This window comes from Nyctereutes procyonoides, unplaced genomic scaffold (genome assembly GCF_905146905.1).
Source record: "Nyctereutes procyonoides isolate TBG_1078 unplaced genomic scaffold, NYPRO_anot_genome, whole genome shotgun sequence".
NCBI classification, from domain to species: domain Eukaryota; kingdom Metazoa; phylum Chordata; class Mammalia; order Carnivora; family Canidae; genus Nyctereutes; species Nyctereutes procyonoides.
In genome coordinates, this window is record NW_026575132.1 from 22,599,650 (window position 1) to 22,621,217 (window position 21,568).

General features: G+C 41.0%; 1 protein-coding gene across 12 annotated transcripts in view; it reads right to left on the reverse strand.

Moving 5' to 3' along the window:
• FN1 (fibronectin 1) overlaps positions 1-21,568 on the reverse strand; it is a 65,990-nt gene that overhangs the window by 35,231 nt on the left and 9,191 nt on the right. For all 12 annotated transcript variants that reach the window (XM_055345026.1, XM_055345025.1, XM_055345030.1 and 9 more), the window contains exons 7-20: positions 20,874-21,065; positions 19,749-19,928; positions 18,946-19,122; positions 17,780-17,932; positions 15,811-15,939; positions 14,622-14,765; positions 9,353-9,474; positions 6,645-6,825; positions 6,040-6,216; positions 4,967-5,095; positions 4,773-4,862; positions 3,852-4,046; positions 2,812-3,084; positions 1,191-1,457 (exon numbers count right to left, since the gene is read on the reverse strand). In XM_055345026.1, coding sequence (XP_055201001.1) covers positions 1,191-1,457; positions 2,812-3,084; positions 3,852-4,046; positions 4,773-4,862; positions 4,967-5,095; positions 6,040-6,216; positions 6,645-6,825; positions 9,353-9,474; positions 14,622-14,765; positions 15,811-15,939; positions 17,780-17,932; positions 18,946-19,122; positions 19,749-19,928; positions 20,874-21,065 — 2,409 coding nt within the window. The remainder of the gene's footprint in view (positions 1-1,190; positions 1,458-2,811; positions 3,085-3,851; positions 4,047-4,772; positions 4,863-4,966; positions 5,096-6,039; positions 6,217-6,644; positions 6,826-9,352; positions 9,475-14,621; positions 14,766-15,810; positions 15,940-17,779; positions 17,933-18,945; positions 19,123-19,748; positions 19,929-20,873; positions 21,066-21,568) is intronic.

Genomic DNA, 21,568 nt, shown 5'->3' on the forward strand with positions numbered 1-21,568 from the left:
CTACTTAAGAAAAAGACTTCCTTAGCCAAAAATCATACACCAAATTTAAGTAGAAATACATTTCTGGTAAATTATGAATTCTTACCAGGACAAGTTTGTAAAGAATTTTCTTTGGGAGGTAAATCCCATGGTTATTTACAGCAAAATTTATATTCACTTTTTGAAGGCTTCTTAACCTCTATATTTTTAAAGGCTTTTGGAAAAATGCAAACTAGTTCATAGTTGTAATATATGTTGAAAAGTATTGGGCACTTCTACAATTCAAAATGTCAAGTTAAAAATAATAACTGATGCTCAGCTAGAAATTAGGGGTCTCATAATTCATTGTAATGTAAATGAGAATATTTTTAATAGAAATCAGTTTATGAATATAGGCCTTTATTGTGATGTAGATGTGTAGGAGATTTAAGGCCACTTCCCATAAAGTGTCGTGACCAAAAACTGTCAGCATTCTTCCCTCTGTGGAACTTCAAGAGTAATTTAAGAAAGATGAAAAGAAAAGAAAAAACCTATTCTGTTCTGCAGAAATACTTTAATCTGCTGCTGTCTCATAAAGAAATCATTTCCTTAGCTTCTTGTTCTATTGGTTTCCATTCAGTTGGTCAATGTTTTCATTCTACACTTACTGCTACCACTCAAAACCCATAGTAGCAGGATGTAGACATAGGTGCTGATTTTTTTTCCTCACCTCAACTGGTATTTGGTATATTCATTTAATACAATAGCATTCGACTTTCAAATAACTGGGTGCTTTAAACCGTGTTACTCAAAGTGGTCCTGGAGGAGATAAGAAGCTTGGCAACATTTGAAATTTAACACACTGCTACCTTCATCAAGAAAACCTTGCTTCAAAAAATGACCAACTGAACTGAATATTGTGTTTCATGATTTATATGCTGCCACAAGCTCCTTACTGTCCAATAATAAATGGATCAAGGGGCTGGTCCGTGCACCACATTTTTGAGCAGCACTTAAATCTTCCTTTTTATTTTAACCTTGTATTAAGGTCTTTTAAGTTAACTTTTTTAAAATTTATATTCAATTTTCCAACATATAGTATAACACTCAGTACTCATCCCATCAAGTGCCTTTCTTAGTTAACTTTTTAAAAATTGGATGAAGCAGGGAGAGTGTAAATATAGGTAAGAATCTAGACATCACTAAGAAAAGACATGCAAACTTTGGCTTACGAGTGGTGAAGACTCCAGTGGCTTTGGGGCTCTGCTGGTTGCCTTTGACAGCCACAAGGGAGACAGTGTACTCAGTTGCAGGCTGCAGATTCCTCAAGGGGTACTGCGAGGCAGAGGGTCCCACGTTGTACTGCTTGGGGTGGCCTCCCCGGGTTGGACCCACGGTCAGTCGGTACCCAGCTATCCGGGCCCGAGGTGGAGTCCAGATCACTAAGACAGTTGAGTCAGTTTCGTTGACAAACCGGAGGTTAGTGGGAGCATCCAATTCTAGAAAAAAAGAGGAAACACATCAAGAAATATTTGACCCTCAGTAATGATCATACTGAAACTCAAAAAGCTTGACTGAATTTTCTAAAGTTTTCTTAAGGTTGAAGCTAAGTAAAACTCAAAACCTTGGAAATGTTGAGCCATTATGAAATGGAGTGCTACTTGAAACTTTGCAAAACTGTGTCAATCATGAGAAATTGCAGCCTTTTTTTTTTTTTTGCTTTGACTTTGATCCTGAGAAAGTGGAATGTTCCAGCATGATTTTCCCATCACCCTCTAAAATTATACTAACATTATAGAGATAGTGCTATAAAAACAAAAACAATAACAAAAAAAAAAACCCACTCATGAATGCCACAATGTGCTCTGAATCAAACAGGTTAAGAAAGGAGAGATAAGCCCAATAAAAGGAGGGCAAGATGAAGGGGAATCATCCTTGCCCCTTATGTTCCGCTAGAAGGAATATAAAGAATATTGTCTGCATTTATTGAACGGATAGTCCTTTGCTAGAGAAATAAAAATTTTCCCATGGTTCGTATTAGATAATACAAATTATTAGATAATAATTATAACATCTGTCAGAATCATGGTAGGACACTGGTAAGTGCACACTATCAGAAAAATCACACAAATTGTGAGTTTCCTTGAGTGTGATAACTAGCACTTTCTCTGCAGTAATTTAAAACCTTTATCCGATGAAGGAAATGCTGAAGAGGTAATCGAGTACAGAAGCTGAAAGAACAGGACTTGGAGTCAAAATGGCAGAAATCTATATGGATTCCGCTCAATTGCTTCCTAGCTCTGGGATTTCACAAGTTGCAGATTTTTGTGAGCTTCAACTTCTTCATGAATCCAATGCGGATAAGACCTCTCTCATTAGGTCAAAAGAGTATTAAATGTCAGGACAATACTTGTAAGGAACGGAGCAGAGGCCTGGTTCTTCACATGCAATTACTGTTTTAGCAACTACTATTCGTAAATAATTCTGCTATGAAAGGGTTAAGAGTGTACATTTGCAGTTTCATCTATATACTTTTAGTTACAAAAAAATAGACTCAAATTTAGAATCCACATCTCTGTTAGCAAAGAAAATTAGGTTCTCTTCAACCCTCCTCTCTTGGTGCCATTACAGGGCTACGTATTTGGGAAATGGTCACTGTTTAGCATCCATGGAGCTGGTCTCCGTTTGGTTTCAAAGTGTAATGTGATTTCTGCCTCCCCTTCCCCCTTAGCCACTGGGCATTTTCCTATTTCTAACTGTACACCTAGGAGTTCCTGGATTGCTGCACATTCACCATAGACTGGAAGTGAGGGTGGAGAATTGGGGGTGGAGATGGTCAGGAGCAGGACGTACTGGTCGTTTGTTCCGCTGTCAGAGGCCTGCTCTCCCTCCCTTGGTTCACGGCGAAGACTTTGAAGAGATAGGTGACCCCGGGGGACAGTCCGGTGACTTCCGCGAAGGTGTTCCTGTTGATGGGCAGCCTCTGCCCATGTTCTCCAGGCAGGTTGACGGGGATCACGTCTACGCGGTAACCAGTCACTGTGCTCTCAGGGGGGGTCCACATGATGGTGATCTTCACGTCTGTCACTTCTACAAACTGCAGGTCCCGGGGAGGGGGAACTTTATCTAATGGACAAGAGCCAACTGGTCATTCACAGTTCCTGCTGAAGGTGATTTTTTAAAAGCCAATTTCCCAGAGGCATGTAAGGAAATTCATGGTGCCTCTCATCCCAAAGCAATGCTAAGTTTTGTCTCTTAACCAGAGAATATGCATTTTTGGCTTATATTTCTATGGTTCAGTCATATTGCTTACATATAACATATGAAGCTTTTTATTTTATTTTATTTTACCTAAAATATGTAGGAAAGCAGATGAGTTTCCAATGTATAAAGTGTCCCATCAAGGAATTTAAAATAAACACACACAAAATAAAATTTTTAAAAAATACAAAAACAACCCTAATTGTGACCACTGAAAAAATGTGGTTTGCATTTTACTGAACCATTTTGTAGAACTTGAGAGTCACAGATGAACTGACACGGAAGTTTCTGGGGAAGACTATGAAGACTTTATGGTGACAATTTTTAATCAGGAGGGACAGCAGCCAGCTTCGATAAGTTACTTTATAGTATGGACATCTCAGCCAATTTTCTTAAGTTTAGGGATAAACTAATCTGTAAGATTACTTGCATATGGGAACTGTTGACAGACACAAAACAACCCTCCCATGGGAATAATTATTCTCTCATCTTACACTTCTGGTTCTCCCCAGCAGGCCCTCGAAACGAGGACAGTCCAAGGGCGGTTTTATTCCTCCAACAAAAGTGAGGTCAAACGTGTTACCCCTGTAAGCTCTAAGACATAGATACCATAGGAAGTGACTTTAAGTTACCTGAACGTGGGACGCCAGTGGTTTCTTGCTGGATGAAAACAGGGGTACTTTCTTGGTTTTCTTCCACCGCATAGATAGTGATGTTATACTGAACGCCAGGTTGCAAGTCACTGAGGGTGACGGAGTTGGCAGTTTCAGGAAGGTTGAGTTCTGTGCTGCTCCCTTCTACTGATGGCGAATACACTATTCTGTATCCTGCAGATTCAAGGGGAAAAAGTCAGCCACGCTGTTTCATGAAACAGAGGTTTGATGAGTCATAAATCCCTCTTTCCAGAAAATCCCTTAGCGTCTTGCTTGATTAGTTAAGAACTAGTGATTCTTTCTGACTCTTTAGATGTTGCCACTTCTTATAAGGACTATTCGGTACAAAGACAGAGTAAGAGCAGCCATGCAAACCTTTTTAATAATAAATATCATCCTTGAAGACCTGATATCCTTAATAAATGTCTATTAGAGACACCATGAGGTGAAAATATTCACGTTAAAACGATTTCTTGTCTTTGAGCTCTGGGCAATGAAAGCAATTAATGAATCACCTTGAGTGCAGGTTGTCTAGCGCTGTCTGTGTCTTTTAGAAACTTCAGAGGCAACTGAGTAACTTAATGAGCTAAGAAGGCAACTGAGCCACCTCTTTAAGAAGAAGTCTTAGAGTGAGGTTTTCAGAAAAATTACCCCTCTTCGACCTCAGAAATGCCTGGTTTAAAAAGTCAGTGGGCTGGCTTTAGAGGTTGTGCATGGTGTGTGTGTGTGTGTGTAGGCGGTCAATAAAACGGACATGACTAGAAATGATCTGTAAGAAAGTCCAGCTTGAAAAAAATCACATTCTGAATTACGATCCCTGTCCACAGCTCAGAACTGGCTCCCTCACCACCAGTGCCATCAGGATTAACATGGTAGCCAAGAGAAGGAGGCTAGCCTCACCTGTTATGGGCGCCTGGGGTCTGCTCCAGCGAACAACAATCGAGGTGTCATCAACTCTGTCCACAGCAGGGTCAGGAGGAGCATCAGGTGCTAAAAAAAAAAAAAAAGGAGCAAATGAGAAAAACAGGAAATATTGCTCGAGGCCTGTTCTACAGAAAAAAAGACTCTTTTCACAGCACGTCGTACACACGTACCTGTTGTCTGCGAAGTAGACAGGATCAGACTCTGCTCTCCCTCTTCAGATATCTGATAGACATTTACAATGTATTTTCGGCCAGGAAGCAGGTCAGGGATGTTCACAGAAGTGGCCGTGCTTGGAAGATCTTTAAGATAAAAAGGAAGGGTTACCAGTCAGAGCAAATCAATCCCTCAAATCACTCCAGAGCCCATAAGAGGGGTACTTTTAAAACTATACGTTCATAAGGGAAGGGGGCAAGTCTAGAAGGAAATGTACTAATGGATAATCAATAATTATCAATCCATTACTATCAATCCATTATGGCCTCATTTTTCTTTCGTTTGCCATTTTTCTAAATTTCTTCTCTATAGATACATAATTTTTATAATCCACCCCCATGTTGTAAAAATAGCTCTCTGTAGTTAGAAGTCAGGGTAGTGGTCATGGGCAAGGGATGATGGGATAGGACAGATGTTCTTTTTCTTAATCTGGGTGCTGGTCACATGGGTGTGTTCATTTTATAAAAATTCGTCAAGCTCTGTGCCCATGAATATGTTATGCTACAACGCAGTTTTTTAAGGGGCCCTAACCATGAGAATTAGAGAAGCACGAATGAGGGTACCGTGCACCCGCAAAGGCTAACATTTTCTGCCGTCGTCCTCAAACCCGCAACCCCTTCCCCAAAGAAAACACCAGGAGCTTCTAGGTGGCTTAGTCGGTTGAGCATCTGATGGATTTCAGCTCAGGTCACAATCTCAGGGTCCTGAGATCAAGCCCCACGTAGGGCTCCACGCTCAGTGAAGTCTGCTTGTTCCTCTCCCTCTGCTCCTCCCTTACCCCACCCCCAAATAAATATATAAAACCTTATAAAAAGTCATATAATAAAATACTATGGTTGTACAGACTTGTGCTGAGGCAAATGGGTAATGCAGCTCATACTGGGGACCAGGAAAAATGTGAGCATATGGCTCAGGAAATAGCGCGCTCAGTTCTAGAGAGGTCGGCCCTTTCCCTTCCTCACACCGGAAGCGTGTTCAGTCTGAGGTGTGGACCAGTCCCAAGGCTGTCATGACGGCACACGGAGCTTACCGAGATACTGTGGTTCATCTCCCTCCTCACTCAGCTCGTATTCCACACGGAACCCTGACACGGTGTCCGAAGCCGAGACCCACGAGACCACGAAGCTGCTGGCCGTGATTTCAGTCACAGACTCAGAAGTGGCCACGACGGGAGAAAGGGGCGTCGTCTCTCCCGTCACGGTGTTACCTAGAGAGAGTCACAGAAAGGGGAGAGGGAGCCTTCAGCCACGGAGAACATTCGCCGCTGTCGGAACACCATTTAAAAGTGGGTGCCCGCTGGGACCCCTGGGTGGCGCAGCGGTTTGGCGCCTGCCTTTGGCCCAGGGCGCGATCCTGGAGACCCGGGATCGAATCCCACGTCGGGCTCCCGGTACATGGAGCCTGCTTCTCCCTCTGCCTGTGTCTCTGCCTCTCCTCTCTCTCTCTCTCTCTCTGTGTGACTATCATAACTAAATAAAAATTAAAAAAAAAAAAAAAAGAAGTGGGTGCCTGCTGTGGAAGCACAGGACTTGAGAAGCGAAGCGCTTCTCTGAGGAACACAGGTACAGACATGAGGACCGGGGGTGAGGGGCGGGTAGGGGGGTGGGGGGTAGGGGTAGGGGGTGGGGTACGTACTGGTCACCGCCGGGCTGGTGCTGGTGGTGGTGAAGTCAAAGCGTGTCACCTCTCTGTGGCCGTAGTGCTGGACGCTGATGAGCTGGCCCTCATAGACCACGCCTGGCGTCAGGCCTTTGATGGTGTACGAATTCAGGTGGCCAGGAATGGTGGCTTCCTTCCAACGGCCTGGAGAGTTTTTCTAAAGATTTAAAAGGAAAAAAAAAAATCACCCAAGTATTCACAAGGATGAACATTCATAGATGATACTGAGGAATCGTCAAAGAAACGGAGACCTCTGCAGCTCCATTGTGGAGGAAAATCATGGAAAACTGGAATCAGAACAGGGACCTGCAGCAGTTTAATACCTATTATTATTTTAGCTAATATTTACCGGTAGCTCACTGTGTGCCATGCTCTGTGTTGTTTTACTTAATAGTATAATTGCCCTCATTTTATGGTAAAGAAACATAGTTATGTGACACGCCCAAGGTCACACAGTTGCAGGTGCTGGGCACCTTCCTTTTTTGTCAGAATAATTTATTTCAGATCAGCAAGAAAATATGATGAATCCAAGTTTTGCCTCTCCCATTTTTCAAAATTTCTACAATGAACAAAGAGACATTCTTCTCTGAAGTGGGAAAAGGCCACATATTCTATCTTTTACTTTGTAGGATGGAAATTTCTTGCCCTGCAGAAATAGTCAAAAGTAAAATATTGCTTTGTGACTCAGTTCCTGGGACGATCGCATAGAAGGTTCGACTGGTCTGGCTGTATGACTCATTCTTGGATATGAATTACCCCATCAAAAGCAGTTCCCAACTTTGGGCAAGACTGCAGAAGAATGTGATTTCGGTTTATTTAATCTTTGCTTCCAGTTTACATTTTCACATCCTGTCCAACTTCATTAACATGTCATGGATCACAAAACTCATTGCAATAAAATGTGTGGAAAAGAAACAGCCTTACTTCAAACAAGATGAGATCCTTTTAAGTGTAAATATTCTAAACTAAGTCAAAATACATTTTTAATGCCCAATGAGTTTTTTAAATTATCCAATCAACCAGTTCCTCAATAATTCAAATACTCCAGTGTCCATTTATATTTTTGAAATCAATGAGATGGATCCTAGTATATTTTAAATCTAAAATTTAACCCAAATACCCTGAAAAAAAAATCTGAAATTAGTCATTACAATTAGCTCAGATTTAATGATTAATCTTTCATTCAATGTGAACTTTTCTAGGCAGTTAGCTAATCAGAAGAAAACACTGAAGAACAAACTCTCAGGTAACTAACATCCATTGAGGAAAAACCTGAAAATTCTTAGTTGTTAAAAATCTCAAAGAAATTTATCACTGCGGTTTCAATGAAGATTTTTCCAATTCAATGTACATTTCAGACCTACCTGTAAATGTTCCTTATTACAGAGATCTCACATAACACTTCAGAGTTAGCTTTAAAGTAAATAAAATTGGTGATAAGATGAAAAGGTGAAAGACAAGGAAGTGTTGGAGGGGAAAATATGGTGATCCCATTGACTAACATCTACTAGATACAAAGTTCTGGAAATGGCTGCTCCACATACTGTGGACAAGAGCACTGAGTATACTACAAAAAAATAAATGACTTCACAGCTTGAATTTTCCCTTGAGAGTTTAAATACAGCTGCATGAGTCAAATTATTTATTTGTTTATTTGTTTATTTATTTATTTGAGAGCGAGAGAGAGAGAGAGCAGGAGCAGAAAGGAAGGGACAGGGCAGCCCGGGTGGCTCAGCAGTTTAGCACCACCTTCAGCCCAGGGCATGATCCTGGAGACCCCGGATCGAGTCCCACGTCGGGCTTCCTGCATGGAGCCTGCTTCTCCCTCTGCCTGTGTCTCTGCCTCTCTCTCTCTATGTCTCTCATGAATAAATAAATAAAATCTTAAAAAAAAAAAAAAGGAAGGGACAGAGGAGAAAAGTAGGCTCCTCACTGACCATGGAGCTGACACTGAACAAGAACCTGGGATCAGGACCCCAACCAAAGGCAGACACTCAACCAACTGAGCCACCCAGGTGCCCCTCGATTTGTTGCTAATTGCTAGAATGTAATAGCTGTGACTAAAAGTGGGCATTTTCTACCTGAGAGAAATAGTGTCTCTCAAGTTGTGAGTTACGAATTTCGAGGGAAAGCAGACAGGTTTAAAGGATAAGAAAAACTAAAGCTTACTGGACCTGTATCTTCCTCAGCATGGTTTTTTTCAATTTCCAGATGCTCCTTATTAGAAAATCACAAGGTTTACTTTTTAAACCAACTATCATCCCTCATGTGTTCTTCCCTTGCACCATCTCTTTTTCCCTTCAATCTAAATAACTTCAGAGGATCAAAAGTAATGTTTTAAGAAGTGCTCCCTTAGAAAAGTGAACACAAATCACTAAATGTTAATTTTTCAAATCATGGAAATGATGCCAGTAACTGTTTTCCTCTGATAGAGTTGAAAGACATATGATGCCTTTAGATTCTCTTCCCACATTGGGGAAGAATTGTTTCAGGGATTATCATTTCTAAGTCCTTGTTAAGAAGATCTTTCTAAATCCTTCTAAATATCAAAAAAGCTAAATCTGTATGTCCAGTCACAGACAGTTAATCAGACCTGTTGGCTCAAAAGCTGGAAAAAAAAAAACGTTTAGAATGTGTTAATTTTGGCAGCCTCAGTGTGACCAGTTTCTGAGTGGGATACTCACAGGCTTCCATCTGAGAATGTACTTGGAAATGTGAGATGGTTCTGGGGCATTCCACTGGATGGGGTGAGAATTGGGTTGACTGGGGGTCTCAGTGATGATTACTTGGACGGGGCCAGTTGTGCCTGAAAATGAAAATGTGAGATTTGGTGATCTTGGGTATTCACCTACTTTGGCTTAAACATTTAGTGCACATGGATGGCCATCATTAAAAGACAGTTTTGCTGATCAGTAAATGTGAGTAGAATAATAAAAAAAAAATTCTGGGATCAATTTTCTACATCCCGACCTTGGAAATCAATGCAACAAAATTCTTTCTTGGTCAATAGATCGTTGTCCTTCACATGAGAAATGCAAATAGAACTTGTTTATAGCAAATAAAATTTGAAAAATGCCTCTTAGTTTGCTTTTACTCTCCATTTTCAAAGTAAGAATTTTGAGAAAATTGCGAAACTACCCTAACCCAAATAAAGGGACACAGAATCCAAACTCTATTTATTTAGCATACTAAGCTTCTTTAAAGCAAATTCTCATTTGTGAACGTTCTTCATCATGAACAAACCTACCCAATAAAAGGAAACATTCCAAAGGCCATACGGCATGATGTAAAACGCAATTTCTAAATGGGATGGAGTCCTAGGTGAATAATTATAGGCTCAGTTTTCTTTCTTTCTTTCCTTTTTCAAATTTAACCAACATGGGGCTCTCCACACCCAACAGGGGGCTTGAACTCATGACCTCGGCCAAGATCAAGAGTTGCACACTCTTCTGACTCAGCCAGCCAGACGCCGCAAGACTCAGTTTTATTTATCAGCCTACGTATCCTATTAGAGGAAAAGTTTTAGTTCCAGTTTTACTAAATAACTGTATTCCAAAAACCTACTACAGAGTGCTCAAATTATTAAGAGATCAACTTTTTTCTTTTCAAAAGCAATTACCAAATGAAATGGCATTTTGAAGTATATACTAAATTCAGTATTTCCACAACTCAATACGTATGACTGTTTCCAACAAAATTTGAAGTATGGTTTTGGTTCTTCTTTAAAAAAAAAAAAACAAAAACATATAAGGGAAGCAGAATTAATTTCTTAATAGTGTAGATGCCATTTAAGATAATAATGAAAAAAGAGATAATAATGAAATAGCATTTAAGCTTGCAGAACAGAACAGCATCTTTTTCCTAAATACTGTCTTTTTTACAATGTCAATCAATGGTCTACTTATTAGAGATAAAATAAAGTTCCTTGTCATAACCTTCCCAAGAATTTCTAACTGCTACTCTATCAAAAAAAGCCACATTTTGCAAGTTTCATAAGGCATTTCACCAGACTGTTAACAGATTTAAGTTTTCTGAAAGCTCATAGGGAAAAAAAGGGGGATTTTCAAATGTATTATCTTTGCTGTTAAATTCTCTTTAAAAACAAGGCTTTCTATAGTAGAACAAATACCTAACTTGCATGTCTCTGTAGACTCAGAAGTTTTAAAATAATAAACTCGCTTCCACATTGGGAATAATTCAAAGTGGTTGAAGACTAACAAATATTCTCTGGATCTTAATTCCACTTAATGTACATATTTCAAAGCCACGTGAATACCAAAATCCACAGATAAAATTCTCAGTTTTCCATTCTAAAGCAGTGTATATTTCACAGAACATGGTTGGATGTTTGTTTTAATCAATTGGCATAAGTTAATTGCATGTGACTTTTTAACTTAGTCTTCTTGTTCATGAAGATCCTTACAAAGATAAATAAGTTTTTTAATAAATTTAAATAAATAAGACAAATAATGGAGTAAAATGTTGGAGATGTGACTTCTGTGAGCATCAATAAATTATTTATGATTACTGGCATAAAGTTGTTTAAATATTGATCCTCTAAAGAAGTCCTACTATAATTTCCGTAAGGAAGGAGCCTCGGTGTCCATCGAAAGATGAATGGATAAAGAAGCTGTGGTCTATGTATACAATGGAATATTCCTCAGCCATTTGAAACGACAAATACCCACCATTTGCTTCAACATGAATGGAACTGGAGGGTATTATGCGGAGTGAAGTAAGTCAATCAGAGAAGGACAAATATTATATGGTTTCATTCATTCAGGGAATATAAAAAATAGTGAAAGGGAACAAAGGGGAAAGGAGAGAAGATGAGTGGGATATCAGAGAGGGAGACAGAACATGAGAGACTCCTAACTCTGGGAAAATGAACAAGGGGTGGTGGAAAGGGAAGTGGACTGGGGGTTGGGGTGACTGGGGGATGGGCACTGAGGGAGGCACTTGACTGGATGAGCACTGGGTGATATGACATATTTTGGCAAATTGAAATCCAATTAAAAATTTTTTTTTCCTTAAGGAAAGAGACACCTGGTATGTATTTTACTTAGTTTGGCAATCATAATATTGAGGGAAGGAAAAGTTTACAATGCTACAGAATGTACAACAACGAGAGAGATCCTTAATGTCAAGCACAGACATTGGGTGAAGACGGTGTCGATGCAGGTTTTTCGATGGTGACACATGCACCAGTGTGGTGGGGAATGTGGGTTAACAGGGAGGCTCTGCATGTGTGGGAGCAGGAGCTCTATGGGAAAGCTCTGTACCTTCCTTTCAATTTTGCTGGGAACCCAAACTGCTCTAAAAACAACCCCCCAAAACAAAAAACCAGCGTGTAATTAAGAGCAAAAGGTTATGACGGTAAAATATCTATCAAGTTTCAGGAAGGCAATACAAATGTCCTCTACTGCCCATCTTTAGCCATAATCCTGTTCCCTTGGTCCACGAAGAGGAGGGTGGCAAAAGGAAAAGGCGACTCATTGGTTTTTACCTCCACGATGGAGCAAAACTACAGAAGTTTCTTTTCTTTCTAAAACTTTAAGCACTGGTTCAAAATTGTAGGTTTTGAAAGTCATGCTTGAACCGTAGCCCAGTTCCTTAAGGGAACTGCACAGAACAGTAGTGTGGATTTCATGCATTTAGTATATTTTTGTTCAGAAAGTAAAGCGACTGTGTCCATCATTTGTAAGGTCAACTAAATTCTGATTACCACTCTACCTTCATCTACATATGATCTGAAGACAGGAAATCTGAAAATTCTGACATCACTGACATCAATCGGATGTGATAAAACAAAAATGAACCCAACTGGTCTACGCTAGCAATTACCATTGTAAAAACCGGACTCCCTCTCTTATTCAGTATGGTCAGACTAACCATAAAACAGCTAAGTAGAAACATGACACAATGTGTATACTTTTAAAATCAGTCTAAAATAAGGCTGAAACGAATCATTTCCAGTACCGATGACCCTGGGGAAGTTAAATATTTATGAGTTTGCGACTCAGTCCTTTTTTTCTCTATTTTATTTGCTGAGATCTGTGCTTTCCTAGCTGTTTATTGACAAACCAAATGCCTCTTATCTACTCTCAGTTTGAACAACTCCACCAAATCCTCTGTAGGAGGAGCAAACAGGGCAAGGCTCAGAGGCAGTCTACCGGTAATCTGTGGCGCCTTCATTCTTTCCACACCCATAAAGCCCCATGTGCTAGGCATGAACCATTAAGCAAACCAGGCATGGAGATAAGCACCCAACCGCGTCCTGAGGGCAAACACCGGCCCCCTCTCCAAATCTCCTCCTCTATATTCACTGGGCATTCCGCTTACCCTTTCTAAATAGTAGGAACAAAGTCGACTTGTAAAACCCCAAAGCAGAAGGCTTCCTTTCCATCCAGATTTCACCCCATCATGTCCACCTAAACGCTTCCAGAGAGCCGCTTTGTGAAAAGGCTTGTGTTAAGAGTGAGAAAAAAAATTTCCCTCTAAATCATGGAGGATGATTTTCAACAAGTTGCCACACCAGTAACAATCATTAACATAGAAACTAGGGAGCATTCCTTTAGATGTTTCTATCATTTAGTTGCCTCACTAAAGAAAAATAACAATTATGTAATTTCTGAACTTAACATATTTCTGCAATCAGATTTTTAAAAAATTATTAAACAAAAAAAATTATATTAAGTGATTTCTCCACCCAAATCTGCCATGAAATACAACTTAAGAGCCAGGTGAATTTGTGCTGTGAGCCTGTTAAGGCAAAGTCACCTCTGACAGCCCTAACAGTACCTGAGGGTTGGGGAGAACCAGGTTTCTTCCAAGTTTGTTGAAAGGGTATATCTGGGTGGTTAGTATTTAGGATCAGAGATCGTTAGATTGTTAGTGCTAGAAAGACCTTCAAAGGCAATGGGCTTTCATCTCCTCATTTTACAAATGGGAACACGATGAGTGGAGCTTGACATGGATCTCTTTCACAGCACACGGACAACCCGGACCCACGTCTTGGCAAACTACCTTTGGCCAAATTGTTCCGTATCTGATTCTCTACGATAGTGAATCTCTGACTACACTATGGAGGGGTTTAGTTTACTTAATCTTAATTTGTGTCATAGGCAGATTCTGACATTCTGAAAACTTCTTTTGGTTTCTGAATGTGGGCCCTATTTCAAGCCTAAGGTTAACAGAAATCTAGGAGGCTCCGCACCTCGGTAGCTGCTCAAATAACCGGTACTAAAGATGAGAGCTTCCCAATTCACCATGTCTTATTATAATTAAATTTAAAAACTTGTTTTCTTTTTCTAAAATGAGTTAATCACACCTACAGCTAGGCATTCATTATGTCCTGTGACCTAAAAAAATCCCCAACAATAAACATTTGGGCATATTTGAACTGCGTGGGCAGAAAATTGACTAAATTACTCAACTCTTGACCCAGAATACTTTGTTCTAGACTCCAATTGATCAAACAAATGAAAATTTTGACACAAAGAGGCCCTGGATGAAATGTTGAGCGAACTCACAGCGAACCCACATACCCTATACTGTATTTCATATCATCCCCCTATGCAATCTCTCTGTTGAGAGTCATAACATAAAACCCCAACCCTTCACTCCCAGCGTAGCTCCCAGCATGGTTTCTATTTCCACGTGCAGACAGGAGATCAAATTAGTTGGAGCGTTTTAACTTAACGGAATGCTCTACAGTGTTCAGAAACAAATTGACACACCAGCACATTTTCACCGCCTTATACATATTTTACTTGACTGGGGAGAAAGGAAAATCATTTTAGTCAAATATCGGATTCTTAGATTGTGATAAGAGCAAAAGATGGGAAAGAGAGAGGAAGCCAATACAGGTGTCAGAGTGTTAAAAACACTGATGCTGCCCTGTTTTCACAACTCAGTTGGAAGTTCTCGGTTTGCACCAACTCAGCTACTTACCTGGATAGGTCTGCAAAGGCTGGCAATGCCACTCCCCAATGCCACGGCCATAGCAGTAGCACTGGTACCGGACACCATGCACATACTTCTCCCATGAGTCTCCAATTTGATAAAATGTTCGGGTTTCTGAATCCTGGCATTGGTCTAAAATATACACAAAGTAAAAGAAGCAGCATTGAAGACTCAGAGCTACAAACTGAATTTCAGTGTGCTGGGGCTAGCATATTCTTAGTTTATTGGAAACTTATAACTTATTTGTCCTTACAAATATATGTGGTTACTAAATATTTTGTTCATATCTTTTACCTTACAAGACAATTAGTAAAGAAAAAAAAATACGTTGGCAAATCGAACTCCAATAAAAAAATATACAAAAGAAAAAGAAAAAGCACCCAGTGGAAGAAATGCTTAGTTTTCTACAAAGACAGTTATTTCTAAACAAAAATCGTATGATTTAGATTTCAGTACATACTGACATTCTGAATGGCAGTTTGAGAAAACTAAATTAGATATTATTTTGCCTACATTAATGCAACTCGCCGTTTGAATAGTAAGAACAAAATATCACTTTAAACACCTCTTTAAATTTTGAAGGACTCCAGTTTACATGTAAATGGATGAACTAGATTTTGACTATGAATACTTGCTGAGCAGTTTCTGAAAAGAGCTCTCTGGCTTCTGTATCAGCTTTGATCATCTCAGGTCAAACAAACTCATCTGATGGGTTTGTTTTCTTAGTGAGCAACAGGTCTCCTTTGGTAAAGGAATATTAATGGGTTACCTTAAAGCTGGCCATGCAGCTCTGTCAAGGCTCAACCTTCGCTATTTGCTTAGACCTATTATAAAGGGCAGCCAAGAAAAATAAAGTATTTGGAAGGAGGTATTTACTGGCATGTGCATCTGCACAGTCAGCAAAGGAAAGTTCTCTTTCATAACACGGATTCTCTTTATGATTCAGAACCAAAGAACTAATTCTATTCCATTAAAATAAACCTGCATGGGTTACCAAACTGGGTGACAACATCAAGTTGATATACTGGGTCGTGATTAGGGAAAAGATTTTACCAAGCTCTCTGCAAGCCACTGATCAAAGTCAACTTCAGTGATGTAATATGAAATCGCTCTCCTTATCTGAAACTTGTTAACGAGTCCCAGCAACCAAAACCATCTAGACGCGAGAGTTAATTACCAATGGGATCGCACTTCCATCTGCCCCGGCCCTGACCAAAGCAGGTACAATTCAGCATGTGCCCCTCTTCATGACGCTTGTGGAATGTGTCGTTCACATTGTACGTGATGTCATCAACAATGCACTGATCTGTTTAGGAAACAGTGGGATGGTGGAGAACTTTCTTAAGTTTTGCAATGAAATTTAAAAATGCCATGCTTTTTTTTTTTTTTTTTAAGATTTATTAAGGGGGCCTGAGTGGCTCAGTCCATTAAGCATCTGCCTCTGGCTCAGGTTATGATCTTGGAGACCTGGGATTGAGCCCCACATTGGGCTCCCTGCCTAGCATGGAGTCTGCTCTTCCCTCTCCCTCCGTACCTTCCTCCACCTGGTGTGTGTGCTCTCTTTCTCAAATAAAGATTTATTTATTTATTAGAGAGAGAGGGAGAGAGCTTGTGCAAGCTGGGGGAGGGGCAGAGGGAGAAAGAGTGAATCTCAAGTGGACTCCACACTGAGGGTGGAACTGGGCTCGATCTCAGGACCCTGAGATTATGACCCGATTGGACACTTAACCAACTGAGCCACCCAGGCACCCCCAAAATACCAAGCTTCTCAAAGTGTACAGTTTTTTTCACCAAATTATCAACACCTCCCACTAAAATAACTTTTCTACCAGCATGGAATAAACACTTTTTCCAAAGTTTGGTCACGAATACAATTTTTGGAAAAAATAATCCTTTATCACAAAAGCTCTTTCTTACAAACTTAAATATCAGAGGCCAAAGTATATACAACTACCAGAATGTGGTAAAATATACCTTCCCGTGGAAAGGTAATTTTTTAATAAATGCATGTTTTACTTTTGGAAAAGTTCTTGCTTAGATGATAACGTCATTCAGATCTCTGCTTGCTCTGAGAAATAGGGAGAAAGATCAAATATACTTAGGAAGCACCCAGCACGGTGTCATGGTCTGATCTCCGTAACAGGTGGGATGGGGAGATACGTGGATTTGGGAAATAATATAACATCTATGGCATTTGTGAAATTAAAAAGAAAATTAGGCCAACTCTGCTCCTAACTCTCTGAGAGATCCTGAGAAATTACTTTCCCCATTTGGGTCTCAGTTCCTTCATTTGGAAAGTGAAGAGTTGATCTGTATGTCTTTCTAGGGTTCTTTTCACTTCTGCAATATCATGCGGAATTATGATTACTCCTGGAGTGTGTTACCCACAAAAGGAGAACGAGTTCAGGCCAATGTCAACATACCAGTTACACGAAATATTTATTAGCTCAGAGTTCTACCTAAATCTCGGTTTTCAAATCAAAGAAACAGAAGTACTAAAATGGTTTTAATAAATCGCCATCCCTCTATCATATGCCAGGATCCAAAGGAAAACATTTGAGTTGCGCAAAAGAAATAGGTCTCTCTGTCACCTTCAGTTTGGATCTGCAAGGATCTGATTTTAGAACAGCAAAGTGTCAGGGCACCTGGGTGGCTCAATGGGTTAAATGTCTGCCTTCAGCTCAGATCATGATCTCAGGGTCCTGGGATCCAGCTCAGCGGGGAGCCTGTTTCTTCCTCTCCCTCTGCCCTTCCCCCTACTAGTCTTCTCTCACTTTCTCAAATAAAATCTTTTAAAAAAGCCAGCAAAGTCTCTTTTCTTTACAGAAACTGTCCAATCTTTCCTCGACGTGACTCCCATGGCATATCTAGAAGCTAAAAGGATCAGATCCTTGTGCCTTTGGAGTCATCTTCTCAGCTCAGTGTAAGTACTCACATCCTGGGATGCTTCAGAATTCTAGAATTGCTCTGCCAGCTTTTCTCCACTGGCTGCCTAACATGAGAGGCTTATCCTGCACAGGAGACCGATGGTGTGGCCCCGCATAGTTCCTCTCCTGCTCTTGGTAAACTACAAGTTTCCACATACAAACTTGGTCCTCTCTGTGCTCCTGTTTCTATCAAATGTTCTCATTAATAAGCAAGCATACCTCGGAGCTGGGAGTAGGCAACACAAGTCCATTCTCCACGACCATTCCCAACGCATGTGCACCTCATCATGTGGCCCATATCGTGCTGTTTGTCCCACTGATCTCCAATGCGATACATGACCCCTTCATTGGTTGTGCAGATTTCCTCATGGGCTGGATAGAAATGGATGGGAAAATGATACAGGGTCTAAAAACATATGCTGTATCATCGGTCCAGCGTGGTTATCCTAAGAACTCTCACTGTGAAAGCAGTCTGGTGAGCCTCAAAGAAGTCTCAGTGCTATTCTGGGCCTGTGTAGAGCTTTGAGTCCCAGAGAGCAAACTCAATCCAAAGGGGAAGTATGCGGTAGGGAGTCATTGCAGGAAAGGTTGGGGGATGTTAAAGCACGATAATACCTACAGGTTCACACAACGGGTCTGCATTGTTCTAGAAGACTGATGTTGACTACTGCCCCATAACTTTTTCTAGTTCCAGTTTATTCTATCCCAGAGGGAAACTCTGTGTTCGGGTATAGAACACATAGCTAAAGCATGGTCTTCTTCTAAATCCAACCTTCTCTCTTGAGAATGAAATGTTGAAAGAAATGAAAGTGAGTGTAAGTAGTATTCTTGGGTTTCACTGCCTTATACGTACACCTGATGATGCATAGTTCGTGGTTCTTGGTTCTACAGGTCGAAGATCAAATGTAATCTATGGGGTTCTTGAAACTTGAAAACAAAAGGTATGGACTCCCCTTTCCCCACTTGTACCAACTTGATCTCTCTAAATGGGAAAAGATCCCATAATTGTCAGAAAACATAGTTTTGGCCATTTTGGTATTTCCTTAAGTGATAGAGCTGATTCTGAGTGAACCACAGTTGTGTGTGAATATTGCAGGTCCGTGTCTGCAGCAGTTGCACACGGAATATTTTAAGCTCAGTTGTGTGCTCCTTACAAATGACAAACCTGTGAAAAATTTGCATTTCCAGATGTTTTAAAAAGTATTCTTAATGTATTTACATATTTTTGGGTGTTAAATTATACCAAAAGGATTTTACAATCATATAAATAATTGTAGTTTTGTGCTGTCTGAAAATTAAACACTTAATGGGTGAAATGGGAGTAAACTGGACACTATTCTTTTGTCTAACTCCATAATTGGATGGACCACGGGGTTTCATCTTACCGGCCATGGGGCAAAATCCAAACTTCTGGTCAGCATCGTAGTTCGGCGTGGTTCCGCACCACTTCATGTTGTCTCTCCTGCCCTCAGAAGTACAGTCCGTATAGTTGCGGTTGTTGTACAGGAAGGGGAAGTGGCACAAGGCACCATTGGAATTTCCACCTCGAGTCTGAACCAAAACTGCCCAGGGTAGTACACAAATAGGAAGGAAAATATTACACAACTGAGCCTCTCAGCGTACAGCGGGGCATATCTACAGGAAAGTTCCAAGTGAGCCAGGTTTCTGAAGCTAATTCACAGGGAGTCTACCTCAGAATAAAGGAGGCCTGATAATAGAGTTGCAAGCTTCCTTGGCGTATTCACCTTCACCTTCAAAAGAGATTTAAATCCAATCTCACTCTCATTTTCCCAGCCAGGAAAGAAAAGATCAAATGGTTGCTTTGAATAAAACATAGTTTTAACCAGAAGAGAAGCAAAAGCACTCAGGCATCCACCCTGTGTGTTCTTTAGCCCTGCGGGATTGCCTACGGACTTTAATATACCCGTATCTTTAATCACATCGTGATCCCAACACGTCTAAAATAATTGAAGTGGAGGGCTTCCCCCTTGGTGTCACTTCTCAAGGGTCCTGGGGAACATGGAAGGATCTTGGGCGGCCAAGTCGGCTTCGTGCCTCTTGGGTCCAGGTCAAACAAAAGTGCTACTTCTTCTGCAGCCTCAAGATTAATGGCTAGAAGGCTGCCAATGAAAGTAGGGATGAGAAATGACTTTTTTTCTCTGCTGCGTGTTGCCCTTGGGAGACTCACCAGTATGGTCTGTACAGAAGGAGTACTTCTGGTCTTGCTCGTAATTGGAAGTAGTGCTGCACCACAGATGTCCATCCTGCCGCCCTTCTGTGGTGCAGGAGTAGAAAGTTCTGCCGTTGTAGGTGAATGGTAAGACACATGGCTCCCCGTTTGAATTGCCACCGTAAGTTTGGGTGACGGCTACAAGCAAAACCAAAAGGGTCTCGGTAAATAAGGCTGCACTTATCTCCTACCAGTAGCTGCTTATTTCTAGCTTGAGACTGAGCTTGTGCCCTCAAGCTGCCAGTAGAGATAATCACCTAGTTAATGTCAGTCAAAATGTGTCACTTCGGGGGGCACCTGAGTGGCTCAGTGGTTGAGTTGATCCCGCGGTCCTGGGATCGAGTCCCGCATTGGGCTTCCTGCATGGAGCCCGCTTCTCTCTCTGCCTATGTCTCTGCCTCTCTCCGTCTCTCATGAATAAATAAAATCTTTAAAAAATATGTGTTACTCAGGAAACTGGTCTTCTGCAGATGGAGGGATGCTTGAGTTCTGCCCATGTCTTTTGTTGCCATCTCTGCTGCCATGCCTCAGTTTCCCCATTTGTAAAGGTATATGAATACAGGTTGACTAACAATGCTGCTCAGAGTATACTGGAGGGGTGTATACGACTCTGTGGGTGCCTTCATCATTAATACACAAGGTTATTCTAGGGGAAAAGTTAAGTGCATCGATTGTTACTGCTATCGTTACTACCGCTTGGTAGCCCAGAGAAAAACGCATCAGGTTGTTGAGAGAAGCTTCCATCGAGAAGCTCCAGAAACGTGCGATTTACTGTCTAAACTAAGGCTGATTTGCTATTCAGAAAGCAACTCTCTTGTAACAACATTTTAGACAAATAAAGATAATACATAGCAGTTGAATCCCCAGTAGGGGAAAGAAAATACATAGATTAAAAAGATTGGAAGAAAATATATGAAATGCCAACCTGGTTGTTATCACAGGGTGGTAAGATTATAAGCTTTTCTATAGATTATAAGCTTGTTTTACTGTTTTACCTTTTTTTTTTTCCTGTAAATGAATGTATTGCCTTCCAAAAATTAATAAAAAGTTATCAGCACTGTTTTTTGAAAAGATAATGCAGACCTGTCTCTTGGCAGCTGACTCCATTGCCCAGGCAAGTGCAAAGCATTTGCTTATTTCCTTGTGTCTTCAGCCACTGCATCCCCACAGAGTAAACCACGCCACTGTCCGTGACGCAGTGACCATAGGGAGCCGGCTGCGGGTGAGGCTGGGGCTGGTAAATGGCCGTCCGGACATCTGTGAAGGGGCCAGATCCTGAGGGCATGAGAAGGGACAGTCACAATGCTGGATAAGAGACAACAACTACCTTCCAGACTTGGGATCTTCAGGGTCCCACACAGATCGCTCTGAAATCCACCGCGTTACTGACCTGCAACTGGAAGGAAATGCCCCTTCCTTTCTGCAGAAGCTTCTACATGCAGCCTAGGAAATACTCTGTAAGAATCCTCCAGATGGTCTCCATCTCCCAGCTTATCTGCAGCTACTGGGATTGCATTTCTACATCGCAGGCACTATCCCGCCACTCAACAGAGCAGATGCCCTCAATAATTCCTACTCACGCCAGGAAGCTCACGGTCCCCTTCCTCCCTTGCTCTAAGCCTCATCTCCTCATTCCCTCACGTAACCTGCGCTGTCTTCATGCCTCTCCCTTCTCCTGAGACGGTCTGCCTCACCCTTGCTCTCTTAGCAGCTTTCGTAAGTTCAATACCATTGGGCATTTCTCTTCCTGATGTTGTTTTTGAGAAGTCCCCCCCATG